The sequence below is a fragment of the Strix aluco genome, chromosome 12, assembly GCF_031877795.1.
Source record: "Strix aluco isolate bStrAlu1 chromosome 12, bStrAlu1.hap1, whole genome shotgun sequence".
Lineage (NCBI taxonomy): Eukaryota > Metazoa > Chordata > Aves > Strigiformes > Strigidae > Strix > Strix aluco.
The window spans coordinates 25,966,440-25,989,526 of NC_133942.1; the positions used below are offsets into that span (position 1 = coordinate 25,966,440).

At 38.1% G+C, this 23,087-nt stretch overlaps 1 protein-coding gene across 1 annotated transcript in view; it reads right to left on the reverse strand.

Moving 5' to 3' along the window:
* PRTG (protogenin) overlaps positions 1-23,087 on the reverse strand; it is an 82,661-nt gene that overhangs the window by 37,184 nt on the left and 22,390 nt on the right. Inside the window, 9 exon segments of the mRNA XM_074837710.1 lie at positions 462-650; positions 1,846-2,151; positions 3,219-3,383; positions 7,250-7,497; positions 8,139-8,298; positions 8,892-9,050; positions 10,226-10,363; positions 10,668-10,801; positions 11,807-11,951. Of these exon segments, the coding sequence (XP_074693811.1) occupies positions 462-650; positions 1,846-2,151; positions 3,219-3,383; positions 7,250-7,497; positions 8,139-8,298; positions 8,892-9,050; positions 10,226-10,363; positions 10,668-10,801; positions 11,807-11,951 (1,644 nt within the window).

The following is a 23,087-nucleotide window of genomic DNA, read 5'->3' on the forward strand; positions in this document are numbered from 1 at the left end:
TGCAGTATAGCTGTAACAAAGGCTACAAATAACAGAGAAATAGGCTAGACATACCAGAGAAACATCTTTGGTATTTTGTATTAATCTCTCACTGTTACTAGAGCAGGCACAAATACACAAAAGCTGAAAAAACTGCATATTAAACCGAATATTAAAAAGACATGTCATTTCCTAGCAGTATTTACTAACTGTAAGTTCTGTATCTTGTGATAAGTACTTGGGTGTCCTTCTTCCAACTTACACAAGATTTAACAGATCTGGTAATCTAAGTGTTGTGCAACACATATTTTGAGAGGATTATTCCACCAGCAGCATAACACAAGTTTGCAAAGCTTATTGTTGGGAAAATAGATGGCCAAACCTAATGTTGTTGCCTTACAGGTCTAACGATTTCAGCTCTCTAATATGTCCTTTGATTTTGCTGTCTTCCAGAACAGTTAAGAAATATTTTATGTACTCACCTAAACCACTGACAGTATACTCAAGATCACTGGCATCCAACAGAATTGGTCCATTCTCCTGTTGGCCTTCCTCCTTGTAAAACAGCTTGTACCCTTGAATAGTTGCAGTGTCCTCAGAGTCCTGCTGCCACTGTACTGTAATAGTTGTACAGTTCATTGGCTCCAAACGCAGCTCAGGAGACTTTGGTGCTGGTTTTAGAGAAAAATATGTAATATTCTTGTATTCTAGAAACAATTAATTTTCATGCAAAAATCTGGGTGCCCATCAGTCCAAAGTTCACTCAAGACTTTGACTCTAGCTCATCTGTGTACTCTCAATTATTTCTTTATTATGACGTCCAACTCCCTATAAGCTAATCTAACAACTTAATTGAGAATAAATCAGAATAGAAAATATTAATTCTACCTCTTAATAAATATATAAATTTATATGGTCGCTATTTTCAAAGAAAAATGAAAACACCCGAAGGTAATTATAAAATTACCTCCTGTTTTAAAGTGAGCCAGAGCAAATGTGATTAACAATAACATCACACTTCATCAAGTGCTACTAATTTGCTACAGTAGTTAAAACTCAGTGAAATCCAAAGTGGATGGATGTGGACTACAGCAAAGAAATACACTTACAAATTCAAATCTACACCTATTTCAAGCTACTCATGCAAAGTTGAATGCTCTTCTGCATGACATTACTAAATAATAATAATGTAACCCAAAGCTCAATTATAGCAACTTAAATTAGACTTCAAATATCAAGTCAATTTGCATATTCAAAATATGTGCATTTTGTTTGTAATACAGACATACATGCACCCACTCAAATCCTTTAACTACCCATACACACTGCTAATGTGTAATGTCCCAATTTGCAGAAAGGCATTTTACACTGAACAACAACAGGGTTTGGGGTCACTGGGGGTTTTTTATTCAAATTATATAAAACAGAAGAAAACTGTGTTATCACTGGAAACAAGTCTACAAGCTAAAATATCTGGGCAGCTCACAAACATGAATTAAAGTCTCCTGCCACCATGTCAAATATATGGACATCAACATGTGGAAACAATCAAAGATTGACACCAAAACGATATATCAGCGTTTCCTTCTCCTGTCACATGTAAGGCCTTTCATGAGACAGATTAGTTCCTCTCCAACTTTTGATCCTGAAACTATGTATTAACTGCATTTAATTTATTAAAGGAATCAGAAGTTTTTGCAGATTATGCACAGAATCATGGTTACAACACTATTTTCTAGATCACCAGAACATGTAATGAGAAACACTATTTCACATCCTTTCATTACCTGTCAGAAAAAATTATATCCTTAAGATGAAGCCTTCAACTGACCCCATCTCTAGGGTGCTGGTAACGTTAGGAATTACCTTTCACACTTGTAGCTTTGGGAGTCCGGTGGGAAGTCCACAAAGATGCCTCTCCCCAGCCAATCCTTGTTGCAGCAGTGATACGAACCAAGTACACACTGTCAGGCCTCAGGCCTTCGAGGAGATACTCATCTGAAGTCCCTGGGAGCTCCAAGACTTGGATTTTGGTCTCTGTGCTGAGGCGGAAGGACAGACGGTACAGGACCACCTGACCTCTCCTGTATTTTGCAGGAATTGGCAGCCAAGAGATGAGAATATCTGTAGGACTCCTGCTTGTCAAACTAATTTCAGGAGCTCTCAAGGGAACTAAAAAGGAAAAGACAGAGCTTTTGAGCTCAGGGAAAAAGAGACAGAAAATTCTCACGAGACACCTTAGTCTATGATGAGGAGCCAATAACGTAAGAGTAAATAACTCAAGAAGTTTTGTAGATTCTTGTTTAAGGATAACTTGACACTGCTCACACTTCTCACCTTCTGCATGCAGAACAGCCTTAGCAAGCTCCTTTCTGTAAGGCCCTCAACATTTTCTTCTCTTATTGCTGCCAGTAGTAATCAAACGCAATCAGCACCTTACTGTTCTGACAAACTGACTGTCAAGGTGAGATGCAGCAGCTTAAACTGAGAGTCTAGAAAACAACCTGTACTGTTGAAGACTCAGTGCATGATTTCTTCCACCAACCACGTAAGGAGTGAGTAACTCCTGGCAAAGAGACAGGCAGACAACTGGAACTGGCAATGTTCCATACTGCTGAAGCTTAACCCTGTCAGAATTTATTAATCAGTTCTAATGAACTCTACTAAACAGCTTGTTGTTGCAGTGATGTTCAGATTAGTTAAATCACTGCATAGAAGTCAGTCAGTAGGGTCTTTTATGAAATTCTGATTCTACTAACAAGCACATAAGACAAAAAAACCCACAAACAAAAAACGATAAATTTTTTTGGCATAGTAAATATTTATTCCAATTTTTCCTCCAAAATTTGCCAAAGATGCAGTGGGTGTGCAGTTTGATTCACGTTTCACAAGCCCAAGAGAGCGCCAAGAGAGAGCCAATAGAGACTAAACCCTAGGCTATCATCAAATTCTCATCACTGAGGAAAGGTCTCGAAGATCTAGAAAAGTTATTTATATGATTTAATGAAATGTCTTTCAATGTAGAAAAAGACACCATGTAATATACAATGTTGCCCTGTCAGAATGTTATTTTATTCTCATTCTTTTCATTAGCTGGCTCAGTCTTACACTGCACGTATCCACAATTCTCACTGATGTCAATGGAAACTCAGGATCCTCAAGAGCCGTTAGCACTGGATTACACAATCCTATTCAGTGCGAATAGAAATGTTCACCTAAATCAGTGGTATTTGTCTTACCATCTTCAAGGGTGTGCTGAGTCACATGATCTGACATCTGACTGGCTCCCAGAGGCATATAAGCTACAATATAGAAAGTGTAGTTGCTGGCTGGTTCCAAGTCATCAATAATGTAATGGGTTGTATCATTTCCAATGACCACTTGGTACTCTTCATTATTTAAACCTGGCATAAAACAAGGGTTAGACAAACAAAAATTCCTGACAATCCCTAAACATTGCAGCACCTTGGCTTTAAGATCTTACCAAGTTATTTCACGTTCTTCCCCAGTCTACCTCTAGTTTTTCAACCTTACTAAGTAAAAGCTCTTTTATGCACAGGAGTAACTGTGTCTTGCTGTGGTGTAGATTATGGTGTTTCAGGATTTTCCTGAATAAGGGATGCTGAATGCAATTCTAAACCCTATTTAGAATTAGTCACAACAAACTGTGCCCAATGTACAGTAACACAACAGACAAGCTCTAATAGCCTTATCATTCATACCGAGCTTCTAAATCTATTTGTTTAGAGTCAGGGAGGTTTTTTTCAAAACCTATTTAGAGAGCCTTTCTATAGCAGACTACAAGGAATGCAAGGGCTCCACTCCATCAAAAACAAAACAAACACCACCACCCCCCCCGCAAAAGAAACAAACAGAAAGAATTTACTCAGCAAAAGGATCTCATTTTAGCCCTGTGAATTCTATTACATTTGATTGACACGGTTTTTTTCATTAATTTGGAGAAAGGCCAATAAGAACAGACCAGAATGAGCTTCAAAAATGTTTGGCTCCTTAGCGGGTTGTTAAAAAAAAAAATTCTCAGCAATTCACATTAAAATATGCATAGCAACACATGCAGCAGTCCTTGTCTTTGTTGGGCTTTATTCCTATAGAGGAAGGGTATAAAGTGGAATAGGTGTGGTGAAAGCTGCTGTGTTAACGAACAATTCACACCAAGTGCATGTCAACTTAATCAAAACTCTGTAAGAGCCAGCTCCTCCTCTTCACAACTGAATTTATAAACAAAACGAAAGGCAAATTCCACCATTAAGTTTTCCCACATTTATGAATTAACTTGATAGCATTTTAATTAGACAAGATTACGAGCATCTCACAACAGACTAGTTAATGGCCTGTTAACTAGGAATTGCAAGGCACGATTTCTGACCTACTAAACAAGATCCTTGAGCTCAAATTAAAAGGACTTGTTCTCTCATTGAATGGATTGCTAGGCCTCATGCAGAGGCCCTAATGAAACAGCCATAATAGAGAACAAGGCTTGCCTTCCACCACAATCAGTGTTCCCTTTGTGCCTTTTCTAAATCACTAACAAGGAATTAACACACTCCAACATGCACGCTCATCAGACCCTTATTCCTCTTGCTACTATGACCCTGATTTGAATGTAAAATATTCTGCTTAAAGAAACAAAAAACAAAAATACAAAAAAACACCTGTTAGTTTCTTCAACTAATTTGATTAAAACACTAACTTTTTTTTTTTTTTTTTTAATAGGGAAGAGGACCTGAACCTGTTTTTACAGTGAAACATCAGAATACTCAAGTTGTGAAATTAAAGGACGAGTGACGGTATCTTTTGTATTCAAATACATAAACCATTGTGAAGTCTACAGAAAAAACTCTACAAATTAGTGTATTACCCAGTTTTCCTTTCTGTTTAAAGTTTATGGAATCATAAGCATCAGTACAACTCAGAAGACTTAACAAGCACTGTTCTTCTTCTGCAATAAAATGTTCTTTACTCACACTGACAAATGTAGTTCCTAACTAAAACAAGAGCAATATATGAACATAAATGTAAAAAGTAACACATGGGAAGCTTTAAGCAAGTAAGATATACTCTAGTTAAGTCAGATACATCTGAGACAAATTTTAATCTTCAAGAAGGTCTGAAACAGGGTGTGAGGGCAGACTGGGGAAAGACAGGCTGAAAGGAATAATGAAAGCAATACATTAATACAAACTATTTACATTAATAGATAATTATCCAGAATTCTTAGACAGTAAATAAGGTGTTGATAATGTCAACAGTCTATGTTAGCACCTCTATGGCCTGGTATTGTGTGAATGTCATCAAAAGATTTTCCTTAATATTTGATCTGCATTTCTTTAAATATAGTTGCTTCTAAATTTACATTAGAGAGATGGCCGAGGTGATACTTTTTCACAAAGGCATTTTCTAGGTTTTTAATAATGCCTCTGATATACGGGCAACATCCTCACAAAGGTTTATAGACTCAGAAAGCAATTATTTTACAGAAATGCAGTCTACTAGCCTTTGAAGGTCAAATTTTTTTTTCTACAAAACAAGACAAAAGTGGGTTTATGGCCTGATGCAGATCTTCTGGTACTATACAATCATGTTAGCAAAGAAAAACGGCATGCAGGTCACCTACATTTTGATTCCCACCACTGTAATTAACACAGCCCTCCCCACTCACCCTGTGTGGATTTCTTTACTAATGCAAAAGGATGCACAACAGCATTATATTAAATAAAGTCAATATCACAAGACAGTCTGGAAAGATGAAAAAATGGGTATTTGAGAACACAAGTTCAAATAAATCAAGAGTTTTTTGGTTGTTTGCTTGCTTTTGTTTGGCATTTGTTTTATTTTTTAAAACAAGTTACAAGTTACCACCTCATTTCACAAGATATAACCTTTGGATAAGCAAGCAAATAAAGCAGGGATGGCAAAACACTTTTGCAGAAAACACGTTTCAGAAGATACCTCCTTTCACTACTGTGCAAGAGTATTTCCTGCACAAATACACACTTCCCTAAGGACAGTTTTCTGGTTTTCTTTGAAGTTACCCAGTCTCTGCCCTCTATACTGGCACCAGACATACAATTACCCAGAAAACTTATCTCGTGTGACTTAATTCATATTAGCTTTAAGAGGGGGGCGTGAGCACAATACCTCAGTGACTGAAAGTGTAGGGGGTAATTTCCCGCAACTCTTTCCTTCTTTCCTTCAGACAAAATTCTCTTGTGTCCTGAAATATCCCACTTGCAAAAGCAAAGGCAGCTATTCCTGTGTTAGTTTTAGAGTAATTAAGCTGTCCTTCCTGTCCTCTGCTTAGCAGATGGCATACTGGTATTCCACACAGAGCTGAGCATCTGCAGTCCTGTCCCTGAATAAACTACTTACTGAATAGAAATGGAAAAAGAAATAATTCCTAGAAAACTGAGCCACATCGCAGTTTAGTTTAAGCCATGCACCTAACAAATTTTCAAGTCATTTGGCAATCCCTTCTGTTTATGAAAAATGCCTGTTTTCTACCACCTTAAAGATTACCTTAGCTTAAAGCAATTACATAATACAACGGGAATTTAAAGTGTCTAGCTGCTCATTTTTATTCCAGCTATCCATTCCTTTTTATATAGGAATTTATATATCATTTCAGAGACTAGGATAAACCGTTCATGGCTATTTAAGCATATTTTAGAGTTTTGAGTATACTTTTCTCATTGTAAGAGACCAAGGGGTGAAAAGAGAACAGATTTTACCATTCAGCCAATACTCATTCCAAGAAAAGATAGTCAAGCCAATAAAGTATCAAATATTCTACTCCAAAATATATGAAAGCCAGTAAAGTCACAAGAATTCAGGGATGCAGACAAAAGAGCTGTCTGTGGTGAAAAGGTCAACTCTGTAAGCCTCCAGGATTCTGTTGTATGCCAAGCACACACAGAGAAGAGAGCAGGCAGAAGCTCCCGCTGAGGACGGAGGGACACCCAGACAGCAGTAGGGAGGGCCCAGGTTTTAAAGTCCGTTCCTAACTTCAAAATCTGCTCATTGGAGCAGTCAGACAAGGGTGAGTTGGAAGAACATTCAGTCCCACAAAAGAGATAATGTGGCAAAAGCATTTCTTCCCAAGCATGCCTGTTGATTACCATATGTATTTATACGCTGGTATGCTCTGATGCAACCCTGGTTATGCACCATTCAGACCTGACAGTCTTTGCAAGGACATTCACGTTCTTACCACATACAAGTAGTTAAATAGTATTTAAATCAAACTGCTTACCTTCTGCTTTCATGTAATGCACGGAGTATGCAATCACTTTGTCGGAATTATACAGCGGTCTTTCCCATGCTAGCAGGATCGCTGAGCTTGACATCGTTTCAGCGTGGACATTGTAAGGTGCACTGGGTCTGTCTTCTGACATAACTACAGTAAGCCTGGCCCTGGAGAGAATAGATCCCTGGCTATTCTCAGCCATGCACTGATAAATGGCATCGTCTTCAGGAATGATCTGGTTAATCACCAATTTACTGAATCCAAAAGGAAGAAAAAGGGGGAAAAAAAGCTCACATCTTGGAAGAACTTGGCTCTACATAATGCAAACCCAGTTATGTTTGCCTCTGCTTCATGAGTTTAGTGTAATTGACTTATGCACCACAAACTCTTCTATGAGAAATGGATGTGCAGCTGTGAAATTTAGCAACTTGAAGTGTTCCTCAAAATCTGCCGTGTTTACATTTATGTCTGCAAAGCCAGGCACAGTGAAAACAAACCTGTAAATCTATTCCCTGCCTGCAAAGAACAGAACTGTAGGGCTGTCATTTCTTAACCAACTCTTTAATATGAGCTGCTCACTCTACAGTAGTGAAACAGAGCCTCAAACAGCTAGCAAGATTCTGGTCTCTGCTACACTAGCATCAATCTAGAGCAACTCTGTGGTGAAAACTCTTTCAGTTCCCCCCCCCCCCAGGTAAGGCAGTGATCACAAAAGCTTTGCTGAGGATTTTAGGTATTGACTAACGTGCATTCCTTCTGCCAAGAAAACATCCATATAATGTCCAATTTCATGTTTACTTGAGTTATAACTTGCTTGGCTATATTTAGTTACTGGAATTTCATCCTTTGGTAGCACATCACTAGCACAGCTCTCATACACCAATCGTAATCTTACCTGTTGTACATTTTTATTCTACCATTGGAGTGTATTCTCCTCCCATTTTTTAACCATGAAATTTTGGGAGCAGGATTTCCTTCTGCCTGACAAGCAAAACGAGCAGTACCAGCTCTAGGTCTTGTTAAACTTTCCGGCCATTCCACAAATGAAGGTGGAGCTACAAAGCAACAAAGGAAATAAATAAATCAAGCCCCCACAAAAGCAAGGACAGTCAGAATAATAATGAATTTTCCACATACAAACCTCTCTCCTCAGGCCACTCACACATATACTCATGCAGAAAGCACGTTCCATGTAAATAAAGGACATTTGTTTAAAAATACAGATTATCTGCACAGATAGCAACATTTCTACATATTCTTGTTCATGCATTTATGAATACAAACAAATCAAACTCCAGCCTGTAACGTACTGCTCACAAAGCATACATATACATTACATACTTCTACTTTGTTATGGGATTCTTTTCTGTGTTGAAAGCCTGTCTTCCCAGAGCAAACATTGCACCTGGGTATCATCAGGTGCAAATGAACTGATAGTCTGTAACTCAAACGTTGAGTATCTGACACTTCTCATCTAAGTCAACAGACAGAAGGCAGCAGCCACAGTTCTGTGAACTGTTTTATCTCTGCAGTCTCCCTGCAGCCCTTGGTGCACTATGTTTGAGATAAAAATTGAGCCCAGTACATAGCACAGCTCAAAACAGGCACAAGATATTAACACACACTGTGGAAGTCAAAGCAGGCTCACCCAGCACAGTAAGAGTTGCCATTGCTACCGTGAAGTTTCGTGTGCCTGGAATAGTGGCTCGACAGACATACACGCCTGCGTGCTGCACCTTTACATCAGAGATCATGAGGTTCCCATTTCCAAGGACACGGGTATTGAAGACGTCAATGGACTTATGGTCTATTTGAGAGAGTGGGAGAAGTATGGTTACAAGGCTGTCCAGTGTACCTAAATAACTTACCTAAATAGGTTGCCTAGGCAGTAATGGCATAGATTAGAGTTCAAAAGTCAAAAGATGCAAAGGAAAATCACAGATGAACTTGCAGAGGTTTCCATTTTCCATTTGCTTTGCTCTTCACCCTAGTTATCTGACCATTCAGATGGCTGGGTCTCACCACTTGGTAAGTGGTTTATCTGAAATTCACCATCACAGCTAAAAAACTAATGCCATTTTCCCAGTTAGCCTCCCCAGCTGCCTTGCATTATGATTCAGTTCATTACCACCAACACCCACATCATCATTACAAGCAGGGATCATCTATCTCCTCCTGAATTATGCTGGGGATAAAATGAGTATATTCAATTACCATGTATTTTCTTCTACTTTCTACTTCACAGAGCAAATGCTCTGTGACTGTTAGGTAACTTTTCTCTCACTTGTTTGTCTATTAGAGCCACTGAATCAACCAGGAAAAATATGTTTATTTCTCTCACTTTTAGAAATAAAAACGTAGAAAAACTTTTCATGATTTGCTTCTACAGGTATAGTCCTGACTTTCACATTTAGGTACAGGTCAGAATAAAAACAGACGTAGTTTTCATAGAAAAATGTGATGCATTGATGAATATTATTCTTATCGCATTCCCTCTCTTCTCCCCTTCCAGGCAGACTACTCGGGGTTTGACTATACCTATTCATAGTCCAAATGGCCCGTTAACTCAAGGTCCAAATCACATTCACATAGTGCTTCTAAGAAGAAGAGAGGGAGAAACATTTACAGGACTGTTCCATAGGATGCCACCACTCCAACCTGCCCTAACTCACCACTGATTCTACTCAGTCACAGATCCCTGAAGGTCACCACCCTACCCAGCACTTTGCCCACACTGTGCTGGAGGCAGTGTGGGATTGACAGCAGAAGTGGGGAGTCCAAGGCCTCAGAAAACCTCAGGGCTTTTTAACAGCAGTATGGAAGTACACAACTGAAAGTGTTTCACTTACCCTACCCTAACCTACTCATCGTTGCAGAATACAAGAAGCCTCAGAATGGTAACCTAATTGCTGAAATCCTTTCTTTCCAGTTTCACTTCCTCTTCACAGGCTGAAGGTCATACACTGTAATTTTAAGACCTACCTAACCGGCTCCATGAGATGATTGGCTTTGGATTCCCTGTGGCTACACACTCCAGTATGACAGTTTGATGAAGAGATGCCGTAATATTTTGAGGACCAGCTATTATAGATGGCTTGTGAAAAGGCTTCAAGTCTGAGGCTTTGGAGGTAAAAAAAAAAAAACAAAGAAAGTGAGAACAATTAAAAAAAAGCTCAATTAAATATGAAGTAAAACATTACTTTTTTTTAAGGATGCTTAGAATTAAATTTACACCAAAGCCTTATTTCAGTAACTGTGGAAATTTACACAGAACAATATTTTAGCCGCAAGATACAAGCAAGCAAAATTATTATTTGGGCGAGTGGTTCAGAAGACAGTACAGCTCTTCAACACATGTAAGTGCTTTTGCCACAATGTAAAAAATAACATAATGCCATTGAAAAAAATCTCACATGGTGAGTACCTGGAATAACACTCAGCACTGCTTCAGTGCTTTTACGTCTATTGGCTATTGTTGTGGCAACACATCGATAATTCCCAGCATCCTTCTGTTCAACACCATAGATCTGAAGAACTCCTGTAGGTAGAGCAGTTATCCTGTCACAGGAACAAAAAAAGAAATGTAGATGAACATTCAGCCAGTGAATGCCTCCATGGAATAAACTACTTGATTTACAAACAGGCATTGCTACACTGACCTGAGAACATCAGGATGGAGACTCAAAAACATTCTCTATACATGACTCACCTCCCTGCATTTCTGAACTACAGGCGAGATTCCCCCCAGCACCACGATGAGAGCAAAGGAATTTACTTTCAACAAGCAGATCTTTCTCACCCTCAGAAGGAAACATCCCAACCTTCTTTAGTCAGTTACTACATTCATACTATTCAGGTTGGCTGATTTTTGGCAGCACTTTCTGATATATTGGTGTAACGGGTATACAGCTCCCAGAAACCCACCTATGCTTTCAATTTTAATATTTGTCTTTTTACCTTTCTTTGCATGCTAGGTATCTTAGACATGTTCAACAAAAGTTACATGTTGAGAAGGATGGGAGTAGGTTCAACGAATAAATTCTGGACAGGAAAAGAATCTAGCAGGGAACAGGCTGTATGTTACACGTTAATCAACTCAGGAAAACTCTCCCTGCGCAGAATTTCCCTAGGATAAAGTGTTCTAACTCAATTTTCTGTACATATAATTCATTATCGGCCCTCTAAAGAAAAACAGGTTCAGCATCAATTCTTCTGTGAAAGCAATTCCGCTAGTTCAAACCACTCCTACAGCCAAAGACCACCTATTCTGTATCCCACAGCAATTCCTGTTCCTGAGGATGACTCGCATACAAAGTTCACCAATAACAATTCACAGGTCAATGATTACTGTGTAGACAATAGCAGGTGATTCTGGTCTGCACTCATAACACCTATTTAAAATTAACAAAATAACTATTAATAGCTCTTTTAATAGTTGACATACTATACACATGGAACCTTTTTTATGTAATGGCACTGCAAGGATGGATAGTTTCTTCTTGTAGCAGGCTCAAAATTATCACAGAAAATAAATGACATTCTAAAATGTGTAACTCCGCATACCTGTCCATGATTAGAGGTAAAGTTGTTCGATTCACTTCCCATGTCACAGTGGCAGGAGGGTTTGCTGTTATTTTACAGGCAAAACGAGCTACACCACCTTCTTGGACCTCAGTTGAAAGTGGTTGGACTTCAAATGCAGAAATGGCTAAAAATAAGAGAACATTGAATTTAAAAATAAAAGAACATTGAATTTAAAGGACCAAAGCAAGGAAAAAATCCTGGCTAAACCAAACTCCAGATCACAGCTCAACTTGCAGAAATACCCAGAAATGCTTCAAATAGTCCTCTTTTCTACATGCAAAGACAGACAGGACTAACTACCTTGTCAGCTTTTCTCAATAGCATGATTCCATGGGTTGAAGGTTTACTTAAAATAACTTTGCTTTAACCTAACTCAGTAAAAAAATGTTTCAATGAAAATGACACTCCCAAACAGAATTAAGTATACAAATTGACTGGCATGCAGCTGGAAAGCGTATCAATAATTAAACTAATGAAGTTCATGTCAATTCAACTAGTTTGGGACTGGCCCCACTACACTTCAAGAAAAAAAAAATCTGACTGCAGTAGAAAATCTCCAAAATATTCAGTTCCTGACAGTCATATTTTAGTCCTTTAATAATACTCGCTTAGTAAAAGCATTTGCAGAGTTGTACAAGTTCATGTTTGATAAGCAAAAGAAATCAAAACCAAAGAAGATCTCAAAATACGTTTAATAATGTAAGAACACTTTCATCCCAACAGTCTGAGCAGTCACCCAGCGCATGCCTGATGCACAGAGCACCAATATAATTTTGAGCATTTACAACTTAAGGAGCTCACAAAACTGAGTCAACTGAAGTGGCAGGTCAATAAATACCTTCCAGCTAACAGGCACCTAAGAAATTAATCAGCAGTTGGATTTCTTTGCTCAGAAAATAAAAGCCAAAGGGAAAGGAATACAAAATTCTCTAATTAATTGCTAATTTACTGCTACTTACAACATAATTAACAGAAAGAACAACTCTTCAGAGGCAACTCCTTTTGGATAACTCGCAACACAAATAATTTCACACACATTTCCACCCCTTGTAACTGCAGAGGGAACAATCTTTGCATGAACTTAACTGTACTCATTTACTTTCTTTTTTTAAAAAAAAAAAGATTTCAAATACATTTCTACTCTTGTAGAAATTATACAGAAACACGATTTCAATACATAAACCAATACTAGCAAGTTACCCATCTCTTAACATTCAAGTTTTATGTTGAAAGAATTCCTCCATTTTACTTGTTTATTAATTAAAATGGTTTTTCATCCTATTTACTCTAACACGTTCTCAATAATGTCCTTCTGCATAGAGGACACATACAGTACTGATGCACACCAAGCATTCTAACGAATGCTCCTCCACCCCATCATTTTAATTCTACCACACAGCATCAATAGATTAATATTGGAGTGGGAAGGAAGCGTGACATCACCTGGTTGCTTTCCCCTCCGCACACAGATTAACTCCTAACAGGGGCCTAACTACGTAACTTAAAGAGTCCCATTACCAGTATACCTATTCCACTTCCTAGGTCAGAATAAATCCTTTTTTTGCACTGCATTCCTGTAGTGGCAGCAGCACTGCAGGAATGAGCATTCCTAATCATACCAGCAGCATCAAAGTGTTGCAGCTTTGTGAACAGCCCTCCCAAAGATTGCTATTAACAAAACAACCAAACCACCTTGTACAGCAAAATCACCTGAAAGCAGTTGCAGACTCACGATGCAAACACTGCAGCCACTGGAAACTAGGTCTGGCACCTTAAACAGGATTCAGACTCCCAGAAGGCAAGCAGAGATGCTCCTAGTAAGGACTTTTACAACCAGTGACACGCTTTTGGCAGCAGGTCCCCACAGTTCCAGCACACTCTGCAGTCTTGTTCCCTACCCACCTTCACCACAGACAGAACTAGCCTCTTCCACCAGCAGAATTTAACCCAGTTCCCTATGTTCCGCTTTTTGTTCTTCCTTTCACTTTTTAATAGCACCAGGTTCAAGAACAAACAAAAAAACCCCACAACTTGTATAAAGATGTTACAACAGCAGTTTTAAAGCCTCCTGGGGGGAGATGCGAAAACAGTTCTTCTCTTCCGAAACAGATTTTCTTTTCATTACTAAGGAACCATCAGAAGAAAAAAAAGACTTAATAGTTCTTTGTCTACCTACAGAAGTTCAGCTTCACAGAACAGACTCAGTGTAAGTTAAATAACCTGCACATACACCAGGTTGTTTCCATAACTCTAAACTTTCTGGATTTGCTTTCTGCTGAAATTGAGGTAGTTCAACTCCACTGTAGTTTTCCACCACAGAAGAAGGGGGGGGGAATAAAGCATCCAGGCTTGTCTTACTTCCTCTCTTCCCTCCTTCCCCTTTCTAATTCCTCCCTACACAGACAATGTGTGTTCACCTGGAGTCAGAGCATTTCCCTAGTGCTGTTCTTAACAGATTTTCTAACAGAAAAAGTAGTGCTTTACATTCTTCATTTATTTACTGGAAGTATGATGTGGTGAACTAGGCAAATCTGCTTAGCTTTCAAAATAAAATCTCTAGGAATGTAATAAAGGCATAGATAATAAGAACAAGACAAATCAATGTAACATGAGTTTCAGAGCCATCACCTGCACCACACAGCCAGTGGCATAAGAAAGGACCATTTTAACAGGGCAGAAAGGTAATGATACAATCTTATCAACGCAAAGATAAACCTTTAAAAGTTTAATCTCCATAGGAACTATAAAATCACAGAGTCTTCTTATATTGGTACAATCATTTAAAGGGACAGAGTGAGACAACAGAAACACAATATTTGGTTTTAATTTATGTATATAAAAAGAATTGTTTATTTCCACACAGCCGGTATGTTACAGCTGAAGATTAAAGACAAAAGTGAGACTCTCAAGAACTACAAAAGAAATTGAGGAAAATTAGTATTTCACAAAACACAAAATGTCATCATCCTAGCAAGCAAGAACAAATTCAGCTATACTATTTAGAAAATCCAATGCAAGTTGTTAATTGAAGCTGGTATTTAAAGAATATTTTTCCACCTGAGCAGGAACAACGCGTTTCCTCAGAAAACTGATCTCTAAAGATAGCAAGTCAGAACTACAGAGAACTGCACAAAATCTTCAGAAAAACTCATTAATGTCACTAAATGTGGTTTTAGAAACAAAAAAATCCCCACTTATCTCCCATCTAAATTTATACATTATCAGTTTAGCTCAATACTTGCTCCTTCTGTATCTTGTTTCTTTACGCAAATCTCTGGTTTCTTCTTAATTCTGACTTTATTTGTTCCAGTAAAATCTGTTTTTACAAGTCTATTGCTGTCTCGTGAAACCTGACCTCTTTGTAACAGGCTTGTTTTCATGGCAAGCACTGATACCAACTCAGAACCCCAAGAACAAGTCATTAAAGCAGTGCTGTTAAGAGGCCAGAGCTCTATAAAATGGATAAGAAACAAAGTCTCAGGAGACATACACTGTTCCCGAAAACAACCCTGCAAAATGCAATAAACATAAGTGCCTTTTTATTTGAGTTTTACCCCTCTTCTCCAGTCTATTTAATCATTTTCTTCCCAGATTTATAGCCAAAAGAAAACAATATTACTCCGAGAAGCTGATGCTCCCACCCTTTTTAATTTGCAAGATACCAAACGGTGCTTACAGAAGAAGAAAACAATAGTTAGAAACTGTATTTACTTTTATAAATTCCTGCAATTTATGTGATGGGAACATGTGTTTGTATAGTTACTTTTAAGTATGAATATCTTTGATGGCATAAACCACACAGTTCTGCCCAATAGCTATCTATGCAGAGAGAGATCAGTGTTCAGTTACAGTACGTGTTCCCTCATTTACCGCTGAGGCAAATATCCACAGGCTCAAAACCCAAATGCTCACTTGCTGTCACACACTGATTAAATACTAGAGAAACACTGCTGGTGTCTCCTGCACCATACACAGATTGAATACTGTCCTGCATGCATGCAAAAAAATTTTGTGTACCTAAACAGGTTTACATAGATTTAACTATTAAGGTATGAAAAAGCACAACTTAAGCAGCTCATCCCTCACACCTTTTTTGTTTGTTCAAATATAGCAGCAGTCCTTCACCCACTTTAAAAAAAGAAACCAACAAAAAAGAAACACAATACACACCTACTTCGTTCACTCCTGAAATTAAGTCACAAAGCTCATTCAAACACAAGTCCAGGTGACTTGTTTCCTTACGTGCTGCACCTTCTACTCACATGTTTGTGTCATTAAATGATTTTCTGAATGAGCTTTCTTAAGAGGCAAAAGAAATTTCAACAACATACATGTTTATTATTGTTAAAGCTTGCTGGTTTCATCACAGCTGACACTGGCCCAAGACAGGACTGTAACTGTGTAATAAAGAAACTGAAAGAATGGAAAATAAAACCTCTGAACTGAAACTACTCCCTGAACTGACACAGTAGCAGAATTGGGTTTCAGCTAACCAGAATGCAGCAAATATTGAGAAACTCTCCAGCACATGATACTGACCACTTAAGTGTTTCTCAAGAGATAATGGCCACTCAGATAGATGAACTGCTCAGGTGGAAAGAACAGAAGTGCATAATGCCATTTGTAGAACTTACCTGTTAATGCTATTGAGAATTACACAATAGCCCTAACCCTTCATATGAAACCAAGAATCTTTTCCTTTTTTTAATTCTTGGGTGAAGAGGCCTCACTTGAGAAAAATAAACTTGTATGCTAAAGAAAAGCTATGGCTTTTTCCAAAGAAATGGATTTCAGGACAGCACATGACAAATTTAATATTGAATTTTCTTGATCTAGGTTTTGTGATGTGCTCTCTCTCTGAAACAGTGTTTAAAAATGCAACAAATATACATGTGTATTAGATTTTAGTACCAAAGCCAACTTGCACATATCTTCCTGGAGTTTAGTGCGATTTCTCAGTCCTTGCAGGCTTGAGGCTTAAAACAGATTATGAACAGAGTTCTGCCATGCCTTTTGGCTATGTGGACACATATTTTGAAATGATTTGCTACTCAAATGGCACACACTGGTCTGGATCTGGATTGGGAATAACCTCTACATGAGTACTGACAGATCCAGACATGCAGCAAGGCTACAAACACATACCTATTCTCCCCATTTCTGATGAAGCAGTTGGGAGTACACAGAGCTGGAGCTGGTGGATCTTTGCTGAGTTTCCCAGGAGATGCTAGTAAAAATTAAATAAAGTATTTCGGAGCTCGAGTTCTGCTTAGTACATACAGTTCAGAGGTGAATGTCATAAAAATAGGGCAATATGCATAAAGTTTTTCATAACTGTAAATGAAAAGGGATTTCTGTGAAAGGGCGTTCTCTATGTGCTACCACAAGCACAGGGATTTCTTATATTCACCCTTTAAAATTTTAATCAAGTGTTGTTTGACCTAGAATTATTATTTTTAAAATGCAAGGCATAAAAATGAGAGATTTTGGGAGAAAACAGAACCTGACCTGTAAGGAAAGATTAAAAGAGCTGGGATGTGATTAGCCCTGGGAAAGGCAACTGAAGAGAGAAGGGACAGTCTTACAAATGTACAAAGGAGATATTAGAGAGGACAGGGAGCGATGACTTTCTTTAATCAGTAAGAACAGTAAAAGCAGGAAGAGGCTTTAGCTCTAGCAGGGGAAGTTCAGGTGAGGTTGCTAAAGGGAAATGTATTAGCAAGTTAGGGAGGTGATATAACTGCTAGCAAAAGGGGTGCTTGGGCTGTTACCTACTCAGCCGAGGGCAGTGACACTGCTCCTGCAACTTTCCTCATACCAAATGCTACAGTAAAGATCCTTTCACAAAGGAAATAATTTTGTCCTTCAGAAACATCCAGACTCTATTAGTGTTTTGGTTTTGTTTTTTCCCCAAGCAAAAAGACAATTCAGAGTAGATTTGTATGAAGAGACTCTTCAGTTTTCCAGTCTCCCTCCACCCCCTTCTCTTTCATTCTTCTTTGCTCTTCAGAGCTTTACCAGCGCAGTACATGCTACATCGATAGGGTCTAAAAATCTGTGGAGATAAGATAATGAAGCTACTACACAAACAAAAGGGTATCGAAGAAAGAGTCAGAGCCAGAAGCGTCCCTCGGTAGAACAGGAATGTCAGCAAACGATCCCCTAAGGCGTAATGGCCAGCTGAGGTGTGCCACCGCTCAGCCCCTGCTGGAACCGCTACTGCTAGACAACGGCTTGTACACTTGCTGTTCAACAGCTGATGCTTTTGAGTAGCTTTATCAATATCCTTACACGCCTCCATTCTTCTCCAGGCAAGTAAGTCAATAAACTTATTTCAGAGAAAAAGGAGACAAGATGATCAACAGGTACAAAAGGTAGCCTCTGAAGCCTCAGCAGCTGTCCAACTACATTGAAAGAGGACAGCCCTACTGATTTTTAAAAACATCAACCTACTTATTTAAAATAATACATTCAGGATTTGAAAACAAGTTGGAGATAAGTTTTACAGCAACACAAATCCAAACTGTTCAGTGCAAAAACCCCCTATCTTTAATTAGTATAGGCTGCAGTCTATAAATGAGTGCTGCTTTTTTTTAGAAAGACAGCCATGCAAAGGGAACAAACACAAAGTGCACGGGGAAATCCAAACCTTTCAAAGTAAAATATTACTGGCTGTTTGGGTTTTTTTGGTTGTTTGGGTTTTTTTATTATGAAGCAGGTTATAACCTGTTGTGTTTCAATTTAAAATAAAAAATCCTAAAGCCAACTTTGGCATACAACATAAAATCATCATATCATAGTTCCATACTAAAGTATGGAATCCTAAACACACACGGAAAATCTCTCCAGATAGCTGTAAAGTCTCATAAAATAGGATTTCTAGGATTCAGGCAGATGACAGCTCTTGAGGCATTTAAAATGCCACGTTTTTAGTAAGCTGCTAAGGAAGCAGCTTATACATCAATTCATGCAGAAGCACATAGTCTGTAAATGTCATCTAAGAGGACGTGTATTTTGCTCTAGGAGTTGGGAACATACTGCTCCTAATTCACTAAGAAATGTGGCTACAGGTCCGATTTATATTTAACTTACATTCTACATACAAGACAAACATCACCTTTGCATTATTAAAGGCAATATAATATCCTCCCAATGAAGTCACCAAAGTACCACGAATCTCCCAACTGATTCTGAACATCTTCAATTACCCCTAAATATGACTATAAAGTAGTAGATATGCTCATAAAAAGTGTGACCATCAGAGAACTCTAAATTCTAGCAGGGACTGCTTTAAGGTTCTTGATCTAACCTGTCCTTACAATTCAGTGTGTCATGATACACTCAAAAAAGTTCAGTAACCGTTAGGCTGCCAGACTAAGACCAAATACATGGACCACTATAATTTCCTTGTAGTCTCCTATCGGAACCTGTTTATTGTCTCTTTTTTCCTTCTTGAATTGTGAATTTCTTGGCACAGGGACTCAATGTCTGTAATTTGCTCAATTACAAGCAAATGCTGTCTTCTGCATGTCTAAGACTGTATCTCAGTTTACAACAATCTTAAATCCATTAAGAAGAAAGCTGGATTTTTCCTTCCCTCAGGTTCCTGGTTTTTTTTTTTTTTTTTTGCAAGTATCCTTTTCAAGTTTCTCTTCATTAATGCATGTATTATTCAGCAGGACTACCATATAACTGCCTTTCTTAACATTTCAAACAAGCTTTTCCAGACAATTTCACTTCCAAAGATAACATACATTGTGAAGGATTATTGAACCAGTTCATCACAAGTTTTAAATCCATATGGGGGGGGTGTGGGGTGTGTTTGTACATATACAGTATAACTGGGACAGTTAGAGAAACCACAGCCTTTAAGCCATCCCACTTCACCTCACTGATACCTTGGGAATAGCTTCGCTGGAATGGCACCTTGTACCCCTCTAATCCAAAATTAAACTAAATCCTTTTAATGTGCAACAAGGAGATTGCTGCTATTAATCCCTGGATTTTAATGAGGTACTAACACTAAACTGTTAAGACATGACTTTAAAATCAGTACTCGCTTGAATTGTCTGGAAATGCGGTCATCTTTGTTAAAGGGCATTCATTTTACCTTTCTGTTTTGTTTTCCAGCTTAATATTTTAGCTTTGATTTCTGCCTCTCCTTTGTTCTATCAAGCTGGTTACTAAGAACTCACTCGTAGAAAGAAGACAGGATACAGACCTAAGATTACATGACAGAAACACACTAGTTTGCCATTAGCAACTATGACATTTAATTTCCCAATATGAAAAATATTTTTTTTGGAAAACCCAGAGGTTGCACATGAAAAATGAAAAATAATTTTTAAAAATATCTAATTCAGATATTACATAACAAAGTATTTTAAGGAAGAAAGAAAAAAAAAACCCATAAGAAAAAAGTGGAATCAAAAAGTAACGTTACATAAATAAAAGGACTCCTCAAACCACAGTATCCCGTCAGTTTAAAAGCCCTTATGGCCAGGTGTAGTTTTTTTCTACACACATTGCTACAAAGCCAGGCTTGGTTAGCACCTAAGTTAGTGTTTCTACATACAGAAACATTTCAGTACCTTTCAGATTCTCTGTTAATACCTTTCTCCACAAACATCAGAACATGCAGGTCAACAGCTAGCAGAGAGCCTTTTCACAAGACTAAAAGCCCATGTATCTACAGAACCACTGTGCTGGTAGGATGAAAATTCTACAGAAAAATCTAACTGCACATTTCGCCCTAAAACTATACTGCAAACACCCCAGAAAAATCAGGAGGTTTTCCTCAATAACAGTTTTGAAAAATGCCTCTATAATCACTCCAAGTGGCAGTGAAACTTCCTTAAAAGAAATGTTTATACCTTGATTTACTGAAATTAAATCTGAGGAAGAAAAACCTTCCCTTTAGCAACTAAGCAAAAGGTTTAAGTTTAAATTCATCAAAACTTTTTCCATGAAAAATTCTAGTTTGAGACAAAAATGTAAATCTGGGTATGGTAACAAGTCATGTTTCCTTTAGTCTGAGCTGAAAGGAAAAATAGTCACAGAAGTGCAAATAATTCTCCCTCTTTTTTTAATAAACTCTCTCTACATTGTTCAGGAACCCACCGAACAAAAACCCCACAGCCTGCTGTGTATACTGGAAATATCAGCAAGCAGGATACCATGTAGCCTATCACATGCTATTTGTGAAACAGGTTACACTGAATTTTCACAGATATTTCTTGAGGTAAACATATTTCCAGGATAAACCTAATACATCAAGTTTCTCTTCCTAAAATGAAAACAAAAAGATAAAGACATGTTCCTGTATGACTTTACCAATATGAGTAAATTCTTAGATTGTGAGAGTATGAACACCATAGCAGCAGTTTTGAAGATGACAGTTCAGAATCGTATTGAAAAGGGAGTCCGGTCTCAGGCTATTATTTTAGAGCACTGCAATTAAATAATAGCAAGGTTAAATGAGACTGAAACTGCTGCATTGATTTGACACTATCAATAATTGATACGGGACACCTATTAATCTGTCTATTCCAAAGATTATTTTTTTTTAAAAAACCATTTGCCATTTAGAACCTCCCAGCAGGCATTTTAACATTTTAAAGAAGGTGGATTGGAATTACAACTTGTACAGAATGCAATCATACTCTACAGTGATCACCATTATTCTGATGCTTTGGAAAACCCTGCAGAGTGGGAAATTACAGAGCTGCATTTTGAGAACCCACTATCTTAGCACTACAACTTGGGTTCCTCTTCCCTTCCTAACATTTTTTTTTTCCTAAGTCAAAGGATAGATTTTATCAAAATGGGGTATTTTGGGAGCTACTGCCATAGTTTATTGGCATCCACGCACTTTATGTTCCCAAATCCAGAGAGTTTGAGAGCCAGATATTTGACTGCTGACACATATTTCTTCATTTTTTCTAACCTGTTGACCTGTAGGGGTCTTATCCTTGATTTCAAAAGGCTTTGAGTCAGGGCCTTAACTTAGAGAGATAAAAAGACCCTTTATTGAAAAAATACTGTGCCTCCTCAATTCTCTGCATGATGTGTGTATTACTCCAGAACTCTGGCATATATCGCTCTGCTGAGATCGGAAGGAGGGAAGAAGGAAGACTGGAAGGGAAGGGGAGTTGCTTTGGTTTGTTTTACTCATCTTTAAACAATTTTTTTTTTTTTATACGAGCGCAAAATACGCCAATACTTCTACTGAAAACACAAACCTAAACAATTAAAAAATTTAAGACGGTCCAAATATTGCAAAAAAACTAACAAGATTAGAAACCCATTTCTACAGTGTGAAAGACATGTAAGCACACAGAATGAGCTAGGTTTGGCCATGAAATCTGACAAAACTGGTCTTTCACACCATGTGATCCTCACATTTCAGTTCACAGAACAGTATTGGCAGGTTGTAGGCGAGGAGCAAATCCTTCTGAGGCATTAGCCTGTGAGACCCTCTCAAAATCACATTTTGAGTTTTGGAGGGACCAGAAACTGCTCTGCACATAGGAGTAATTACAGAAAGCTTTCACTTATAAGCACCAAGGAGACCCCAGATGAGGTAATGAGTGAAGATTTGGGTCATCTGTCCTTTCTGCTATTCTCAATTCATTACCTCTGCTCTGGACAAATCTTCTCCAGCACCCTGACTGCTAAACTGAAGGGTGAGCTCCTCTGCAGAGCTTACTGTGGTTTCGCCAGTCAATTACATGTGGGAAACAGCCTGCTCTGCTAAAACTTACGGTCACCTTCTTGCAAAAACATTTACTTCTAGCCTACCATACATTTACTCCCACCACTAAAACTAAACAAAGAGAGGGATGTGCAATAGAGAAAGGAATGGAAAAAGGAAGAAACAACAGTATATTTTAATTTTTCCTTTCCTCTCTCATATCCTTGCCAACCTGCTGACAGATATTTAAGAAGTATTTTTAGACAATGATTTCCAAACTAAGATGCAGATCACTAGGAATTACTCTCCAATCTCTGCTAAGAAGGGAAAAAAGGAAATAAATCATTAGCTTTGTATATAAACCCCACACTTTTAAAATACAATGCAAAGCTGTTTCTTTGTGCATTAAAATCTTTGCACAGCAATGTCCATGATTGTTCCCCCCACCCCCCCAAAAAAAAAGGTAGCATATGCCCAGTCACTAGCTACTCCTTTTCTGGTACTGAAGAATGCTATAATCTAAAGGCAATGAAATGGAGAAGCAAAGAGGTCAACAGCCTGAGCACC